The 18,634-nt window shown below is 42.1% G+C and overlaps 2 protein-coding genes across 3 annotated transcripts in view; both read right to left on the minus strand.

Moving 5' to 3' along the window:
* Positions 1–412: 412 nt before the first annotated feature.
* LOC125011445 (tetratricopeptide repeat protein 39C-like) lies at positions 413–9,741 on the minus strand. Its single transcript, XM_047590666.1, has 14 exons — positions 9,351–9,741; positions 7,413–7,461; positions 5,377–5,505; positions 5,148–5,262; positions 4,658–5,054; positions 3,652–3,820; positions 3,453–3,546; positions 3,265–3,372; positions 3,066–3,175; positions 2,849–2,972; positions 2,620–2,717; positions 2,424–2,528; positions 2,287–2,325; positions 413–1,210 (listed from the first exon to the last, which is right to left on the minus strand). The coding sequence occupies exons 1-14, from the start codon at positions 9,506–9,508 to the stop codon at positions 1,121–1,123; spliced, it is 1,785 nt and encodes a 594-aa protein (XP_047446622.1). The 5' UTR covers positions 9,509–9,741; the 3' UTR covers positions 413–1,120.
* An 889-nt stretch (positions 9,742–10,630) lies between these two features.
* Positions 10,631–18,634, minus strand: part of LOC125010405 (laminin subunit alpha-3-like) — a 49,720-nt gene continuing 41,716 nt past the window's right edge. Inside the window, exons 66-77 of one of the 2 annotated variants that reach the window (XM_047588997.1) lie at positions 18,418–18,558; positions 18,175–18,305; positions 17,574–17,708; positions 17,321–17,441; positions 14,572–14,705; positions 14,297–14,477; positions 14,028–14,186; positions 13,771–13,936; positions 13,119–13,252; positions 12,879–12,981; positions 12,670–12,789; positions 10,631–11,768 (exon numbers count right to left, since the gene is read on the minus strand). In XM_047588997.1, the coding sequence (XP_047444953.1) occupies positions 11,626–11,768; positions 12,670–12,789; positions 12,879–12,981; positions 13,119–13,252; positions 13,771–13,936; positions 14,028–14,186; positions 14,297–14,477; positions 14,572–14,705; positions 17,321–17,441; positions 17,574–17,708; positions 18,175–18,305; positions 18,418–18,558 (1,668 nt within the window). In that variant the 3' untranslated portion in view covers positions 10,631–11,625. Of the gene's footprint in view, positions 11,769–12,669; positions 12,790–12,878; positions 12,982–13,118; positions 13,253–13,770; positions 13,937–14,027; positions 14,187–14,296; positions 14,478–14,571; positions 14,706–16,647; positions 17,054–17,320; positions 17,442–17,573; positions 17,709–18,174; positions 18,306–18,417; positions 18,559–18,634 lie in introns of those variants that run through there. The other variant, XM_047588998.1, reaches the window with a different exon arrangement.

Consider the following 18,634-nt stretch of genomic DNA (forward strand, 5'->3'; position numbering starts at 1 on the left):
CCTTTCAGACTCTGGCTATATCTTACACCGATCAGACACGGCATTAAAACCACTGACAGGAGAAGTCAATAACATTGATCATCCTGTGACATTACAATGTTCTGCTGGGAAACTTTTGGACCTGATTGTTACATGTGAGGACACACAAACGGTTTAGGAACATCTCAAAAAACATGAACAGTACAAGGTGTTGACCTGGCCTCCAAATTCACTAGATCCCAAACTGATCAAGTATCTGTGGGATGATCCACAGAGGCCCCTCCCCTCAATCCAAAGCCCCCCACTAACAACATTCTCTGATGAGGCACTATGGAGACCTACACAATATAAGAAAGGTGGTCATAATGTTATGCCTGTTCAGTTTACACCACATTCGCCTTATTTCAATATTTAATCAGACAATAAGTCAGTGTACTATTTCCCAATATTTTTATTATTACAAATATAAAGTAAAACCAGTTTACAGCAGAGGGGTAGCACTGTGCATGTATGCCACTCAGAGTGGAACAATATTTGCACATTTATTAAAACTTGTATGCAAGACATATTTATACAGATAAAAACAATTCTCCTTTTATAAAAGGGACTGTGCTAAAACAAATCACCGACTAATGCTCATGCCTATGGATTAGCAAAGTCTCTGCAGCACAAACGTCAAAGTGTACAACCAACACTGAGGTGGTAAAGAACATCAGCTCATCAAAGACCCAGACTCATTCCTTTTAATTGCTCTAACAGTTAACACTTTGTATTAATGAACTTAACCTGGCTTTTAAAACCTCTTTGGAACTAACATGCCTGGTGCCTTTTACGCAGTTTATAGATTTTCACCTGACTTCACTGTCATCAGGTTTTAAAACGACCCTTGTAAACGATAAAAAAAAAAAAATCAAAATAATTTGTTGAACGTGTTTTACATTGCAGATCAGTAACCGATCAATAAAACCTTCAGTAACTTTCTTCATTAAACGATTATGACTTTGTTTTAAATGATGCATTGGCTCAGGATTTCAAAATAAACACTAATTGAAACCATACCGTGAAACGCTAGTGTCCAGAATGATGTGGCAGCCTTTTCAAACATGCTTCCTGCTGTACTTTACGACGTGCGCGTTAAACATCACGGCTGGGCTGCACCTCTCCCCGAGCCGAGAGCAGAGTGAATGCGAACATGGAGTCGGTTCTCAAAGTCGTAGCCAGCATAGTCCTCCTGTGCCGCCCACAAAGAGAGACAAAAACAGCCATTAAAAAGGAATTTTTATTTTGTTTGTGCACTGCAGTCAGCGCAGACCAATGAAAGCACTCGCTGGTCAATCAGTTATGAGGAGCAGGCAGCCAACTGCTCCGCCCCTCCTGTGATCCTGTCAAACACTGGTGCATCTGCTCAGTCGTGCAGAGATGACTACAGCACGGAGAGTGAGATCTGTGATCTGCTGTCGATGTTTGCTGCCAATCCACTAACGAAGTCCATGCTGCTGCGTCAGACACCCCCAGCCTGGCTCAAGTTGTGCTCATGGGAGCATTTTCTGAACTTGTGAAGACACAAGCGGAAGTAGACTTTTGAAACTTTTTTTTTTTTTTTTTTTTGGTTATTGCAGAAGATGTTCAAAGCCTATTCTGACACTTTGGGGCAGGCTACTCAGTGTGGGCATGTGGTGTGCCATTCTGTGCTAAAAATAACAATAGAAACATGGCATAGCTTTAACAAGCCAACCCCCACTGTCATACTGTTTCCCCAACAGATCATGACTGAGCAACCCCCTTCTTAAAGTGGACACCTTTGCTATTGTTATGCTCAACGTACGTTTCTTCTTCTCGTCTTCGTGTCTTTACCAGGTGGTTGGGTGCGATAATGACAGTCCGTTAGTTCACTCAGATCCAGCCAACATCCTTAGCACGGACGGCTGATAATACCCGAGCTCCTGCGATGCCATCGAACCTCCTCTGGCTCCTGTTCCCTCGACACCAAGTTCCCTGACTTCAAGGGAGAGTCGAGCAATAACCTTGCAACACCTCCACCGGGTGTGCTGCCACCTCATCAGGCAGTAATGGTCTCTGATCTCAGCAGTGAGACAGAATGAGCACAACCCGGAAACCCTTACAAGCCTCGTGTCAAAAAATGGCAGAAATTCCAAAAAGACAGAACGCTCTGCTAATTAGCTTTCATCTCCGAGGTCTCTTAAGAACTACCAGTAATCAAACTTGCTTTCAACTTCTTCAAGTTTATGAGCTGCTGTGAAGAAAGACCAAATCTCTCTAAACTACGAGTAACAAATGATACTTTACCTTGGCCTGAAGCATCAGCATCCGGCCCCTCGCTGCAGACTGGAAAAAAAGATGGAATTAAATATTTAGACTGTGACTTCTGTGCCAGATAAGAGACACTCTCCATCACACAAACACATAAAAAAAAAAACGCTTGCCTCTGGAGAGTTGAGCAGCACACAGCCCAGTTCATAGCAGGAGTAGGGCTGCACGTAAGAGCTGGTCAGACGACCCACTTCGTCCCTTGCAGCCAGTTGGAAATACTGTTGAAAAATTAATTGGTAAGAGGGACATGAATCAATGAAAAATAGTTTCTACCCATCATAATGTGTTTTTAACCAGACATGTGAGTACCTGAATGGCATCTTTGGTATTAAGGAGACATTTGTTGATGGCACCAAGGAGCAGGTTTTTCAGGCCTGTACTAGAGGCATCATTAATCCCCTGCAAGACTACAAAAACAACACACCTTGTTTTATGCTCAAGGAGGCAGCAAGGAAACAGGATTACAAAAAAAAAAAAAAAACTACTACTACTACTAATAATTATCCACGATTCACGTGACACATTTCGGGTAGAGTACCTTGAGCCATTGTTTGCAGCTTGGCAGCGGAGCAGTTGGCCAGAGCCTTCCACAGATACAGAATCTCAATCACAGACAGGACGCACAGCTCTTTGGACACACTGGGGCTCCTGAGCTTCTCGGACTGATCAAAAACAAAATTTGTGTTTTTTTTGTTTTGTTTTTCTGTTGCACTGTCCACCGAATGTTTTCAGAGGATACTCGGCTGGATACTCACCCTCTTCATGGAAAACAGCTCTATCTGATTGTTCTTGCGTTTGAAAAGCTTTTGAACCTCCTGCAGAACGGTAACGGCGCCCTCCAGATCACCTGCAGCTCCTTGGCACACTACACCGCACAAATTAGAATATGGGTTAGGAGCCAGGGCAAAGCCCCTGAAAACACTTTAAAACCTCATTCTCCTGCAGTGCGTATACCTCCAGTTAAATAGGCGTAATAGCACTGGGACCAGCGAGATTCATTCTTCAGTCGCTCGAACGCTCTGTAGGCATCTCCGTAGTTCATTTCGATCATGCTGCACCAGCCTGAAACATTCAACAGTCAGAGATTATGATGCAGACTAGCACGGGGCAGGGTGCTTTTAATCTGAGAAGGTAATCTGTACCTATTTCATATAAACACACGTGCTGAATCTCCCTCTGCTCAGAGGCCAGAGCTAAGGCATCACCGAAGGACGTCAAGGCACTACTGATCTGGCACTAGAAAGAGGAACTTTGTTGCGTGAGTTACATAGAAACAACGAGGAGCTTTCCCCAGTCAGGAGAAGCTGTAGATACCGAGGCTTATTTGTCACATGTCTTTACCTCAAGGCGCTGAACTCTGCCTTTGAAAAACGTGAAGAGGGAGGAGTTTGGATAGGTGGCCTCCCTTTGTTGAAGGATGGCTTTGGCTTCGCTCAGGCCGGTCTGTGTGTCTGAGCCATCCAGAGCAAAGAAGGGCTGCACCACCGTGTGGTACCACAAGAGGGCCAGGCTGTGAGGAAACGGGCCAAAATGAGTGGGCACGCGGTACGTTTTCAACTTGTAACATCTCGCATAAAATAAGGATATGTTATATTCCGACACGGTAACATTAAGAGGATCTGACGTCTACAGCAGAATGAAGCTACATTGTAGATGGGTATACACCGATCAGCCACAACATTATGGCCTACTATTGTGTAGGTCTCCCTTGTGTCTCCAAAACAGTTGTGACCCTTCCGAGGGTGTCCTGTGGTATCTGGCAACAGGATGTTGTTAGTTGAGGGGGGGCTGGGTGCTATGGGTTGAGGGGAGTGATCTCTGTGGATCAGACTTCGCAGCACATCGTTTTTTTTTTTGAGTCGGCCCTAAATCGTTTTTGCGTGTGTCTGTGTCAGCCTGCATCAGCCCGCATCCTGTTGGGGATGGCTGCTGCCATCAAGGAGTGTCATTGCTATGGGGTGGGGGTGCCTGGTCTGGTCTACGTGGGTGGTACATGTCTAAACCATCCACACAAATGCCAGGTCCAAAAGTTGCCCAGCAGAACTTTGTATTGTCACAAGACGGTGAGTGTAGTTTACTTCACCTGTCAGTGGTTTTAATGTTGTGGCTAATCGGCTAATCTGGCGGACATAACCAAAGACGTTTTGTTTCATGGTTGCCAGGGAATTCTATAAATAGAGGATTCAATATGAGAGCGGGTTTCGGTCGGGCGAACTATGCTGCAGCAGCCTGAGTCATCCGCCGCTGCAGCTGTTCACACCTTGTTACACAGTTTACGACTGAATTAAACACATCATTTTTCTTTCGGTAACAACCAGAACACGGATACACAAACACACTCACTCACGTAGCTAAGGGGGCCTTCATGTCCTTACTTTCGCTCGCGTACGTGAGCGCTGACAGGCCTTGGAGGCGATCTCCGGGGAAGCCCAGCAGGTTGACGATCTTCAGGAGGTGTGGCGGCACCATCGAGATGCAGAGGTGGAAAAGGCCGTAGCCGAAGCTGACTGAGCCTTTGAGCCGATCCAGAGCCTCTGGGCTGATGCCGTCAGGTCTCTGGGACGGACCCGGCCCGGGCGAGGAGGAGCGACCGTGGTCGGACGAGTCGGGGGTTGAGGACGAAGACAGAGATTGTTTTGCTGTGGTCTTCTTTTTACTGCCCTCTTGTAGGTGCGTGATGTCGCTGTAACATTTGTTGTACATCTTCCAGGCTTTACGGAGGATCCAGCCTCCTTTTATATAAGCTGGAAGAGATTTGAAGCGGAGGTCAGTCAAACAGGCAATCCTTTTGCTTTTTCATCATTTGGTTCTGACGCAAATACCAAGAGTGCCCTCACCGGACAGCTCTTGTTTGATGAAAGACAGGACTGCAAGGTAAACCTGGCAGTCTGCAATGATGATCTGCCTCTGGAGTCGGTCCACCGCCGCAACCCCTGACCTCTGGGAGTCCGTCTGCCCACACAAATGCCATCCACTTTCAGACAGAAGACAGAACGCCGACAGGCAAACCGGGACATAACGCACCACATTCGTTCTATTAAACCAAGTGGGAAAAAGTTTACTCACGCTACGCTTGATCTTGTTTTTAATGGCTTCAATAACGCCAGCGTTCTCGCTTTCACACAGCCTCTCCGTCGCTTTGAGGTCCTCGAACGCCATCTGCATTTTCTCCTCTTCGAACGTCATCATGGCGTTCTATGAAAAGAACCAGCTCTCCATTATTTATGTGAAACTTTTCCCCAAACTGAACACGGCTGATCCACGGGTTTTAAAAGTCAAACAAACAGCCTTAACCTGGATTACGTGTTGGATTAACTGTAGACTCCAGAAAGTAAAGAAAAAGAGTCTTTTAGGAGCTTGTAACTATGTTGTGAAGGGAAAACGCTTGAACTATTAGGTAGGATCTGCTCATAAACAGCATTAATGAAAACATCATCTGTTCAAAAGCATGACGTCCTCCAAAGATTAGCATGCAGTCGCATCTACACATTTGTTTAAAAAAATTGCAAAAAGCAAATGAAGGACAAGTAGATATATCGATAAATGGAATAACAAAATAGTTGTATTCTCCATGTTATTTTTTTTATGAGTTTTACAACGCAACATTCACATGCAGATTAGAAAAAATGTACAATGGCAATTTTCATTGTTGACCAATGAAGTAAAATAATACACAGTACACAGGTTGTTAATGGATGAGCTTTCAGAAGGTACTTTCTCAGTATAATGTCACAACGCCGAAGACGGAAGACAGTATTCACATGACATAAAGTCATTAAGGACTCGTTAAACAAGTATTACCGTCAGTCACTGTCAGCGTTACCTCCTGAAGGCAATGACAGACAATAAACGGCGAGGAACTGCCACCAACAGGAAAGGGATAGTTTTTAAATATGTGGTTCTGTTTTATTTAAAATAAAAAGCGTATCCAGTCAAACTTGTGACAGCCACGAAAACTGTGGTCAACGACGACCAGTGGGAACTGTCAAGCTCAGCTGTTCATGTTTCTTTTAGTTTTAGTATTAACACGTGGTTAAAGACTGTTCTTAAAGAAATTATTAAAGCTTCTTACAAAAATGAATCACTGCCTGGCAGTTGTGAGCCTCCAGCAATCAGTCAAGCTGCTCACTGTTTGTCAATGAAACTGATTTGCATAGAAAACAAAGTCGCAGACACGGCACAATTACACAGTCTGGATGTTGTTGCAAAGAACCTACATTTATACATTCACCCGCCCTCTGGAAATACAAAATGTGTCACCAGTTCAGTTATCACATACGAAATGTGGTTATAATCTCCCATTCTATTCCCGAGTTATGCAAATGAATAAAAGCCAGAAAAGAGACTGAAGAGTGTTTTTCTCTTGGAGGACAACTGTATACAAAGTATAAATTCAGGAGGACAAAAATGTGTTGTCTAAGTTCACATTGATCTTTGACCAAAGCTATTGAGTATATGTGAAAATGGACCATCACCGTCACATCACCCAGAGGTTTTACGAAGCTCGGCGAGGTCGCCATCTTGGCAGGGGGACGAACTGAAGCCAGATGCGTGATTCTGAGCCAACGTGGGTTTTCGAGAGCTCCAATTCTAACAGCTTAGCTCCAAACACTATAACAATTACGAAACGACGCCGACACACCAGCAAATAAACATTCACGCTTACAAATGCTTCCTTGTTTCTGCAGCAAAACTGCCTTTAACCACCAAGTTCTTGAGTTCACCCTTGATTCAGAGTGAACATTTGTGTGTAACTTGTATAAATTACCTCAAGGAGTTACAGAAAACATAACTTAAGCACTTGCTTTCAGTTTTCAGAGGGTTTCACTTCAATTTCTTGTTTCTGTTAAGTGTAAGTGCACCAAATATATGTTGCTTTGGACAAAAGTGTCAATGTTAAAACAAATTCAAGTGAAAATGTATAATATAAATATCAACGCAAATCATGATTCAAGAAGACTCAGAGTTAGCTATTTATCTTCATTTGCGCCAGATAAAGGAAAACAATAATGCTGGCTTTAAACGTCAACACAACGCTAACACCCTGCTCTACAAATTCAACACTTCTTAGAGTAAAAATAGCTTTCGGCTCCACTACTCACCAGGAAACTCACAAAACTGGCCCCAAAACTCATCAAAGGACTTTGGCTCCTGAAACAGAAGATAAGTGACATGTCAGCAAGGGACACGCTGTACGAACCGGCAACAGATCAGGAGGATAAAAATGAATAAATAAATACATGTTCATCTTGTTTCGTGCATCCAGCACTGTAATGATTAACTGTGAAACATGAACAAGTCCAGGCGCATGGTGACCGGCAAACCAAAACAATTTGACTCAGAAGGAATGTGGTGGTATCAGGCAGCACAGACACACTTAGGTCTGTGCATTTTTGGACACCGACACGTTTTTTTTTGTGATTTAGGCTATTCATTTAAACACTTTATGCACAGTCCCTATTTTCAGGAACCCAAAAGTAATTGGGCAATCACAAGCTGTTTAATAGACAGACAGACAGGGGAACATTTCTTCGTTAGTTAAGCACACAAAAGTTCTGGAGTTGTTTGCAAGATCTCAACTTCCTGAAAACAAAACTAAACATAGAAGGACCCACGAACAAACAGCAACTGGATGTAGCTGCCTGGCAAAACATCACAAAATAGGAAACCTCCTCTTTCATTGTGTCAGTGAGGATTCAGGCAGTCATTGCCTACATGGATTCTAGGCACAATCCAACACACATGACGCAACATAATTCAAATAAAATGAATGTGGGTTGGTTGGTAGTTCTGAATTGGCTGAAAATGCGCATGTATTCGCTCTGTCATACACTGGCGACCTGTCCAGGGTGACCCCACTCTCTCGCCCAGTGTGACCGTCTCCAGCCGCGACCCTCCAGGGAGAAGCGTGGATGATAGAAAAGTGATGGACGGATGGACCTGACTGCAGCAGCAGCCGACGCCACCAGCCACACGCATGTTCTCGGTTGATGAGCGCACGTCGCCGCACAAAACAGGAAGACACCTGGCGCTAAACGCAATTAGAAGGCGAGGTGACATTTAAGCGTTTCACCGGGAGGGGGTCAGGACACATAGGGTATGCCCTTCTGTGGCATCAACATTCAGGATGAAAGCAAAACCTTCCTCGAGCTAATCAGCTCCTCTCATAATGTCAACGCCACGACTGACGGATGTATATGAAATCCCGCAACCAAAAAAGGTGCGCGGTGTACAGCAAATCTAAGCTTTTCTAGGGTTTAATGATTCACATGCAAAAAAAACAAAGAACAAAATTTATTTATTTTTGTATGGTAAATGTTTAATTTAGTCCAATTTTAGTATCACACACACCGGGTTAGGGGTAACCTACAGGGTGACGGGAAAGACTTGGTTCAAGGATAAGTTACAGGTTCAACTTTACATTTGGAGCCTAAATTATATCTGGCAATTGTTTGCTTATTTCAAAACCAACCCAGACAAGTGAAACTAGCTGACACATTTCTAACCAGCTTGTATTAGGAACTCAAAGATAGCTGACTGGTAGCACAACAGGAATAAGGACCTGTTGAGCAAGCACTCTTTTTAAACACCTGCTCATCATTTACACTGAACACTGTCAGTGCAGCAACTTGCCACTGTAAGATCAACATTACCATTCAAAGTGGCGGCTCATCTCAAGTCCTATCCTGGGTGTTTGCTCGAGATGTTTAAACAGGAGAAACCCTGCCCGTCGAGTTAAAGTTATATTTATTCCTGAAGCACGTTTATAAATAACAGTGGTACTGTGAAATCAACATGCTTGTGACCAGATCAGATGGTGTTACACTAGGGGGGGGGAGCGTGACAGGGGATGCTGGTGTTAACATTTATAAGATAATAAACATATTATATGCACTTTACAGGTTTGAGGTTTTTCCATTGATCACAAGTTTAGAAATTCTCCATCAGTTGACTATTCAGGGGGCAGACTATAAACACAAACTGAAACTGACGGTTGTCTTTGAAGTGCACACCACACACAGAGAGACATACAGACAGACCTGTAAGTCTTGAACAGCTCATCGCTCTCCTTGAATCCATTGTTGAGGAGCATGTTGATTCCTTTCAGAGCCAGCTCTGCGTCGTTGATACGGTCCGTCTTCTCTTCCACCTCCTCCTCCTGCACGCCGCCCGCCGCTGGTTCTGTCGGTTCCGCCATTAAGATATCCGATACCAGAGGAGGAGTGAAGGGGATGTTAGGTGTATGTCTGGTTAGTTCAATTACAGTCACAACGGTCTCAACTAGTGGCGCAGTTTTGAGTAGTCATATCTAAATTCCTCAGTGAGGGGACTAGTGGGCAGGTCCACATAGCTAGCCAGAAAGCTAGCCGCTAGCTCTTCCGTATTCTGCCGCCTGACTGTTGGTTTGTTCCCGTGGAGACAGGAAGTGTGCTGCCTTTAAGGACCAACGGAACTACTACGCTTCCGATTAGATTAGGCATGAACTACTCAAAACACTTGACCTGCTACGGCAAATCACTTACACAAAACGACGTTAAGATTATTGGAAAAAAAAGACATAAACAGATTATGTTTTAAACATTCGTCTTACATTACTTTTTTAAATTTAATTTCTACTACCGAGATACTTCACTTATTGAGCTTAGGACAAACTATTTTTTGTCTTTCTTTCATATCTTATGTTCATCATTGATCAATATTGTGATTCAATAAATCTCTCCCCATTTTCAATCGCAATTGTTATGATTTTGTGTAACGCTTTTTTGCACCACTTTGCATGATTCTCAATGTATACACATAAATAAAACGTCTGTGAAGGCAGCATCAGAGTGGGCGTGGTCGTCTTAATACCTAAAACAAAGAGCCTGAACTACTCCAATAAACCCAAATACCGTACAATCAATATTAACTTTTAGATTTTATAAATCAATTTAACAACTCCATGTATTTATTTTTCTATCCCCCCACGTCATAGCCTTAGCGGTTCATTAAAGCCTCCGCTATATACATTATTTTTTTGCTAGAAAGACTGTCACTTCCTTTGTTTTATCCATTAGTTTAATATATGTTTATTAAAAATAGTCATATTCAAAGGATGTGATTCTAAAAGCATCTCCAGATGTCATTTGAAAATACAAATAACTTCAAAAACTATTCTGACTTCAGTGTCCTCATTGGGAACCACACACTTCTACATTATATACCATCTTTGAACATAGTAAATGATTATGAATCACACTTTCCTCTAAAAAGCAAGACCTGTGTAAAAATTACACATGCCTACTCACACGAGTCAGCTTACAGATGTTACTGAGCACAATTAAAATTAAAAATCGTGTTTGTTTTATCAAAGATAGGTCAAAATAGGCCTCTTTATGCCTGACAGGTACCTGTAAAGAACATTAACTGGACAGGCTACAAATTAGTGGTCACAAGAGAGGAATGAGTTTATATTTGTGTCCAATTATAATGCATTTTTTCATATCAATATATAATATATCAACTTTGCCAAACATATACAAAGCAGGAAAGTAAACACTTGCTGGTGAATTTAAAATACATTTTGATTTTTGTTACGTTACTTTCAACTTTATAGTAATGGTCCCATACATGACTGAACAGAATTATGAGACTGGTTACTAATACAGGACATCCTCATGTAACAGGAATGCAAAATGAAAAATTAACTCAGAACAAAGATATGGGAAAAAGGTGAACACGTGTTAGCATATGGATATAGCTGTAGGATAGATCGGCAAGCCCTGAAATGTCACTGAACCGAGCACCGCAGGTGTAAACGTAATGATTCTAGCACAAAATCTTACTGTAAGTCCAACAAACAAAACGAAAAAGGAAAAATCAACCAATAATGATCTTGAGATTGATCTCAATTACAGCACCATCACAAAAAGCAAAAGTTCTCTTAAAGTGCTGGCATGCCCCTAATGCAGCCCTGACCAATCACTAGAATATTCAGTAGCATTTGATTGTCGACGGAGAATCAGAGCATCAACACATCAGGCTGTATCGATCAGATATCAGAATGTGCATTCATGAATTAGTGTCGCAATATACATTAGTCTATCTTAAAATAAATACAGAAATGTTTAACGGAGCAACAGACATTATGTAAGCTGCTGCTCATATCTCTATGTTTCATTCCCATTCACGCACACACTGAAACAGACACTCATACAGACATTCATGCATCCTTACACACGAACACATTCTCTGTCTTGGTAACAGATTGCACATAGTTGGCGGAGGACATGGTCCCAAGGTTTGTTCAATGATGATGCAACGAGATAGGTCCGTTCAGTCCGGACACTCTTTGAGGTTGACTGGACCAAACACGCGTGACGGCCTTTCGAAGGAGACCGGGTCACCGTTGATCCTCATGTCCTGGATGCATCCCACAAAGGACGATGTGACGGGGAGGATCTCTTCCATAAATGTCTCTGCAAGAGAAAGACGAATTGTTGACTGATTTGTAAACCATTTCCCACTATGAATTAAAAAGGCATATGCAAAGAAACCGTATACTGTTAGTTTACTGTATGAAATAATATATGTTTACCATCACACTTTGTTAGTGAGAATTTTCCTACTTTTGTAACTTACAAGTGAGCCATTCACACGTACATGCGAGAAGGCCATCTTAAACACAGTCAGTCATGTTTCTACCATAGACTGTATATAAATATGGACAAAGCGTCCCCGCTTCCTTTCATTGGCCAAACTGATGCTATTTTCCCGAAGATACGAGTGGCGCCATCTTGTGACTTTGGAACCAGAGTCTGTGCAGTACGGTCCAGAAGTACAGCCATACGGAGCCACGATGATGATGACCCCATATGATGGTCTGGCCACACTTCTGCCAGACTCACAGTGTTTTTGTTTAATTAATACTACGCTCTGTGCTACCTCAAATGGTTACAAAAGCTGTTGAATTATACATAGCGTTTGGTTTTGGTTTTTTTACAACTCTCTGGGACCGCTTTACAGAGCGGTTGTCATGGCAACTGGTAGTGGTCATTATGTCACATCCTGTTTCTATAGCAACAAATAACTAACTAAAATCTTATCCAAATAATTTACACTTGAACATGGATCAACATTATATTTAGTCCCTAAAATTACAGAAATCATTCATGAAAAAAGACAAAGAGACATATTTTACGTGTATTTTAGTGTTTTAGTTTGCTGAAAGTCCCATACACTAATGTGAAAGGGGTGGAGCTTATGACCTATACTGCAGCTAGACACCAGGGGGAGCTCTGCTTGCTTTTGAGCAGTTCTGCCTCTATCGTCATTGTGATGTAATATTGAAATAAGATTAGTGTATCTCAAATTACTTACCAGGAATGCCACCCACATACAGTGGGTCTTTGGTCAAAGTGGTAGTGGAAGACTGTGGTCCAATCTTGTAATTGTCCAGTGTGTCCACATAGAGTTGCACAACATTTTTCCTCTTGATTACTAGAGGGCAGAAGGACAGTGATTTTATGCAAATTTATTTATTAAATCAGGTCTTGATAACAGTCCATGATACGTCATTGACATTTTACCTGAAATTTTATGGAAAATCCCATCACATAAAGATGCTTTCGGCAAGGTAGGCTTCACCGACACCTTGAATTCTCCTTTTCCGTTGTTCACCTGTGCCACCACCTGCAAATCGAGCAAGTCCAAACGCATTGGTTTTAATCTCAGAGAAACGAGCTGCTTGTTATTTCAGGTCTACAAGTTTTTAGTGCTATGTTGAAACTACTACCCTGAGCTTATAGCAAACAGACACGTGGACTCACCTCCCCACTGAGCATGTAGATGCTGAGATAGTGGGTCCTGGTGGAATCCCCAACATGAAGCAGGAGTCCAGTCAGATTCCGTGGACGAATATTAAACAGCAGCTCAAAGGTGGAGCCCACAACAAAGGAGTCGTCTGAGAATACAGAAAATAAGTGTCATAACAGTTGGTTGTCATTGTTGGCATAGAAAAAAATAATTATATATATAATTTAGACTGTATGACCAATGGGAGGACGCCCATAAAATGAACACATCAAAAATACTTCTTTTAATGGGTCTCATAGTTTCTTACTAATATGCAATTAATTTCAGAGAAAGTGTCCTTGAAAGGACTCTCTAATATTTAATTATGGAGACGTGCCGGTTAATTAACTAATTCTAATTAATTTCAGTGTTAATTTCAGAACGTGTTTTACTCAGTGGACAGCATCGCAGGATAATGAGGCAAAAATGATACAGTTTTTCCTTCTGAGTGGTTTTACATCACTAACGTGCAACAAATTTAACAAAATACACAAATACATACTGTAAATAATGGAATACTTGTAAGTCTCTGCAGTTTTTCATTCAAGAACATTTCAGCAGGTAACGGCGCCCTGATGTTTTTTCCGTTGTGTGGGTGGTGTCGTCGTGATGCTACCATGTACTCACTGACAATGACATGTGCTCCATTCCCTGAGAAATAAGCCCCTCTTTGTGTCGGCCTCTCGAAGCAGGGACCAGCACCGTGGTTTGTGGCTGGATTTGACATCGGTGCGCCGTTCATTTTAAAATTGCGTACACAGCCAGGCACGCTTTGCTTTGGAAGGCCCTTTAACTGAAAGCAAAACCAAAACACAGTCAAAATAACGTATAGGCACCATGCTTTGTAAGCAGAGTTACTTGAGGGAATTGTCTCATTTATTCACCTTTAACTCTTTGTGAAGGGATTCTGGGACGCTGCCCAGGTACACAGGGGACATGAAGTGCTGCATGGATGTCAATTCAGGATTTGTCAGCTGACCATCCTGAGCTTTGATCCCATCTACTACCAATCTGAATTTCTTCTTCTCCAAGCTGAATATGATCTACAGACAACATATTCACACATTAATTCAGTGATAGCACTTATCATATGTAAGCTTGGGCTTCAATGTAGGTTAAAATATGCGTTTGGGATGTACAAATCCACACTGACCGAGTGCCACTTTCCATCATTATACTTCTCTCGGTTGAAGATCTCCTTCTGTTTGCCTACAGACAGCCTGATCCTGCCCTTGGACATGTATAAAGCAAGATGAGACCGCCCTCCTCTGGTTGCAGCAAAGAACAGCAGGCCTTCAGGAGATCGAGTCCTGACATCGAGAGAGAAGTGGGGTCTGGGGACGAGCAAGAGAAAACTTTATCAAAATGGCAAATCTCACAGTTAGAGGTCTCAAGCATGCATGGGTATTTGTGCGTCGGACGCCTCACCTGGGCTGAAGGACCTGTAGAGGAAGGACGTAGCTCAGGCTGCTGACAGGCCCTCCCATGCGATAAGCATGTGGAACCACATCTGGCAACGCACATGGTGATGTGTTCTTGTTTCTGACATGTGTCAAAGCATCCTAAAACACACACAGACAACAGAACTGCTGAGCAAAACTTGGCTCTTGAATCACTACCAGCGGTCCACAGCTCCTTTACCCTCTGGATGGGATCCAGCGATGGGTGTTGTGGGAAAAAAAAAATATTATTACAGTCGGGAAAGTGAAACAAAGGCTTCTGAGTGAGAATCTCCATTTTCCCACAAGTATGAATACTGGGCTGTATTGTGCATCAAATAAATGGATGGTCCAGACAACAATCTCTTCACAATCTGGTTATTTTTTCTATAAAAATTCTGAAATGCGTAAATTCTAAACTTCTAAAGGGTCCAGACCTGAAGGTGTACTACACTGATCAGACACAACATTATGACCACTGACCTGGTATTCATGTGGATGTTACTTAGACACCCATGTTACATAGTACCCCCTAGTTAGACCAGACCAGGCCCTCCCACCCTATATCAGTGACACTCCTTGATGGCAGCAGCCATCACCAGCAGGATGCAGCCTGACACAGAAACAGACACACACAAACAGTTTGGGAACAACTCAAAAACACGAAAAGCTGCACAAGGTGTTGACCTGACCTCCAAGTTTTCTAGATCCCAAACTGATCAAGTATCTGTGGGATGAACCGGAACAGGCCTGATCCACAGAGACCCCTCCCCTCAACCCATAGGACCCAAAGGCCCCCACTAACAACATTCTGTTGCCAGACACCACAGGACAACCTCAGAAGGTCCATGTCCACTCTCTGATGGGTCACAACTGTTTTGGAGGCACAAGGGAGACCTAAACAGCATAAGTGTGGTAAGTATTAGTCATAATGTTATGCCTGATTGGTGTATATGCAGTTAATCATCATCATGTTACACAAACCGGCAAACTTTACCATTTGTAAAACTAGAACCAGTAACGTATTTTTGGTTGCTCAGAAAAAAACAAAAATAACGAACCAGGCAGCTTGGTGGTTGCCAAATAAATCTAATCAAGACTAATCAAAAAGGAATGCATGAGTTTTGGCTTCTGCTGTGCTGCAGAACATAAATACAACCGATTGAGGTGTAGTTCTGAACAACCTCTTATCAGCTTCCACTACTCAGTAATAATAATAATATTTGGCTCCTGACTGATGGTCAGTTTCTTCCAGCGGCACAGTGGGTAGCACATTGCAGTGATTTCAATTAGGCACGCGTTCTGTGATAAAGGAGATTTACTCCGTGTAAACTGACATTTTGATAAGGTCTTGGAATATAAATAATGGATGAGGGTCAGCTCAGAGGTTAAAATCAACTTTCTAGGTATTTATTTTTCACTTAGTTAAATATGAGACCCGCATGCATCACGGGTGAATTGATTTTCGTGCACTATTTCTCCCAAACTCTGTCTTTCTCCCATAATACGTGTCCAATAAGTCCAGCCTGTGGTGTCAGCTCATGGTTGTTCGGTGAACTCATACAGCAGCTAAGAAGTGATTATTCAGGAAATGTATCGTGGGTCAAAAGCTGATGGAGAACAGATGGCTCCAAACTTAAAATAGTGTATTTTTGTAGTGATGATGAGCATGCAAGGGCTACTGTGATTAGAAGAAACGATGAAGAGTTCATGCTTTCTAAGAGAAACTTGATGATCAATGATACCAAAACACTGTAAGCTCTAACAAGAGAGAGGTCTCATTAATTCTCCGAGGTTACACCAATCAGTTATTAAAGTGTTGAGCCATATTTCTCAAAGGTACTGCTGGGGCACAACTCTCAGTTTCAAGAGATGGAAGATTTGTTAGATGATTTTTTTTATTTGTGAGGCCCAGAATTACACACAAACAAGGTCAAATATCACAAACAGGAAGTGTTCCCGTTTGGTATTTTAAATCAAATTTACAAATATACAATTTGGAGGTGGCTTCGTGTCCATTATCAGCTAATGGATAAAAATAACGGGGAATAAAATGTTGAGAAACTCACATGCAGATCCTTTATTGTTTATTGGATATCACATAAAGGTGAAAGGAGATACGGATAAGGAACATTATTAGTAATTTTAACGTTGTTACTATCATTCAACAACCAAGCATGATTGTCTAATAAATGTGAGTCAGAGGGAGCGTGCTTGTGAATGACTGTTAGAGAGTTACATGGAAGTAAGAAAAGAGACATGACAAAGTTGTTACTCACACGTTTGTAATTAATTGTTAATTAAATACACAAATCCGTTGAAAGGGAATACATTTTTGCAATTATTGAAGAACTCATGCACATTTTTATTGTAGTACACTCCGACTGAATGAGCTACAGGACATGGTGGCGCACACCGATATTAGACTCTCGTCAGCGTCAGCAGGTCTTAGGGCTCCTTCTTCTTCATCTCTGGAAATGAGGCAGCGACATTGTCAACAAAGTGAAGTCGGAGGAAGTTGCAGAAGAGAAAGAGAAAGCTGAGTGTGACTTACTTCAGTCTCCACACGTTAATGATGCACATGCTAGTTTTAAATGTTTTACCATGAACAAAAAGAAAAAAAAGTGGTATTGCTCCAGTAACTTAGAAAATCAGTTTTTTTTTTTATGCCAATGCTTTAGAAATATAGAATTAACCATATAACTATTTTACACATGCACATGAAAGAAATCCCTCACCTTCCTAGGGCTGCGGTCTAGCATTTGCTGAAGAGGACTGTGAGCAGTGCACACATCCAGCAGGACATCTCCTTTATCAGTGAAGGAGTAGAAGTCCTCTGGCTTGTACAGATTTTGTGGCCTGCGAACGGAATAAATAAATCAGTAAATAAACAAATAACAGTCATACAACAATAAGTTTCACATAATCTCACATCTTGAGATATTTTTTTTTTCTTTTAATAAAGCAGCTGTGCCCTGCAGGAGATATTACCGTCTCGTGTAGAGGTTGGAAACGCAGCCTTCGAAGTTCCCATTCCCCAGAGTCAGGGTTCCCGCTGTGTCAGGTACGGCTCCGCTGCCACTCTGCTCCTGACCTTCATCTTCATCATCAATGATAAGTTGAATCCTGAAAGAAATCATCATCAGAGTAGTTTTTATACATCAACACAGATACGGCAGTGCATTTGGTTGGACAATATTTCATAATCCCTTCAACATAATACAGAGATATTCCAAGCCAATGGCTTTCTTGTGCTTTAAATAAAAAGATCTGATGTAATATACATGGTTAATGCACTAAAACATCAATCCTATTAGTTTTTTGTACAGGTCCATAGAGTTCTGTTCAAATACTGTTCAAATCAGGGGTTGCACCAGCCACTTTATGTATATTGTCATGTGGCATGTCACACACTAAACTGTTATTTAATTATTAAGACTTACTGGGTTGTTATTCCCCATAGTAGTGTAGTACATGGCTTACATGAGCCCATTTACATGTAGTAGTTACTTCTAAGTAACATGTAACTACTACATGTCAGTCACAGCAGTCTGTTCAAAGTGTGAATGTAAAATCAATGCTTCCTCCGTACCTTGCACCCCTTCTGGTTGCAGTCAAGTAGTGCCACTGCCCATCATTGTACTGCTTGTTGGATTTCCACAGCTTGTTGCTGAGCTTGAGGATCGCGTGGCCATCTTGCAGCGCCAGACTGATCCCGTTGGTCTGGAAAACAGAACAACCACGAAGGGTTTTTTGAATGCCGTCACACAAATCTGATCTCAGTGGTCGTAGTCACGAAATCAAATGGCAAATCAAAACTGATATAAACACTGACCGACTGTTTGTTCTGCAAAATGAGACCCTGATTCTCTGTGCTCTTGAATCCGAGGGAAACAGTAACGTCATTGTCCAGATTGAAGCCCGCGAGGGTGGCTGAGAGGGAGCTCCCCGAGCTGAACTCCGCTTGCCGAGAAATCTGAGAGGACAAAAAGATCACCGTTCATTATTCGGCACAAAAACTTAACTCTGATTTCTATGAAAGCTAATAATGA

This window comes from Mugil cephalus, chromosome 7, assembly GCF_022458985.1.
Source record: "Mugil cephalus isolate CIBA_MC_2020 chromosome 7, CIBA_Mcephalus_1.1, whole genome shotgun sequence".
NCBI lineage: Eukaryota > Metazoa > Chordata > Actinopteri > Mugiliformes > Mugilidae > Mugil > Mugil cephalus.

Bases quoted from the DNA above. Each gene is read 5' to 3' on its own strand.
- LOC125011445 (XM_047590666.1), bottom strand. From the start codon at position 9,508: ATGGCGGAACCGACAGAACCAGCGGCGGGCGGCGTGCAGGAGGAGGAG. The intron at 7,462-9,350 runs GTCTGTCTGTAT...CTTCTGTTTCAG, and splicing joins GAGCTGTTCAAGACTTACAG to GAGCCAAAGTCCTTTGATGA. The intron at 5,263-5,376 runs GTGAGTAAACTT...TTGTGTGGGCAG, and splicing joins AAAACAAGATCAAGCGTAGC to ACGGACTCCCAGAGGTCAGG.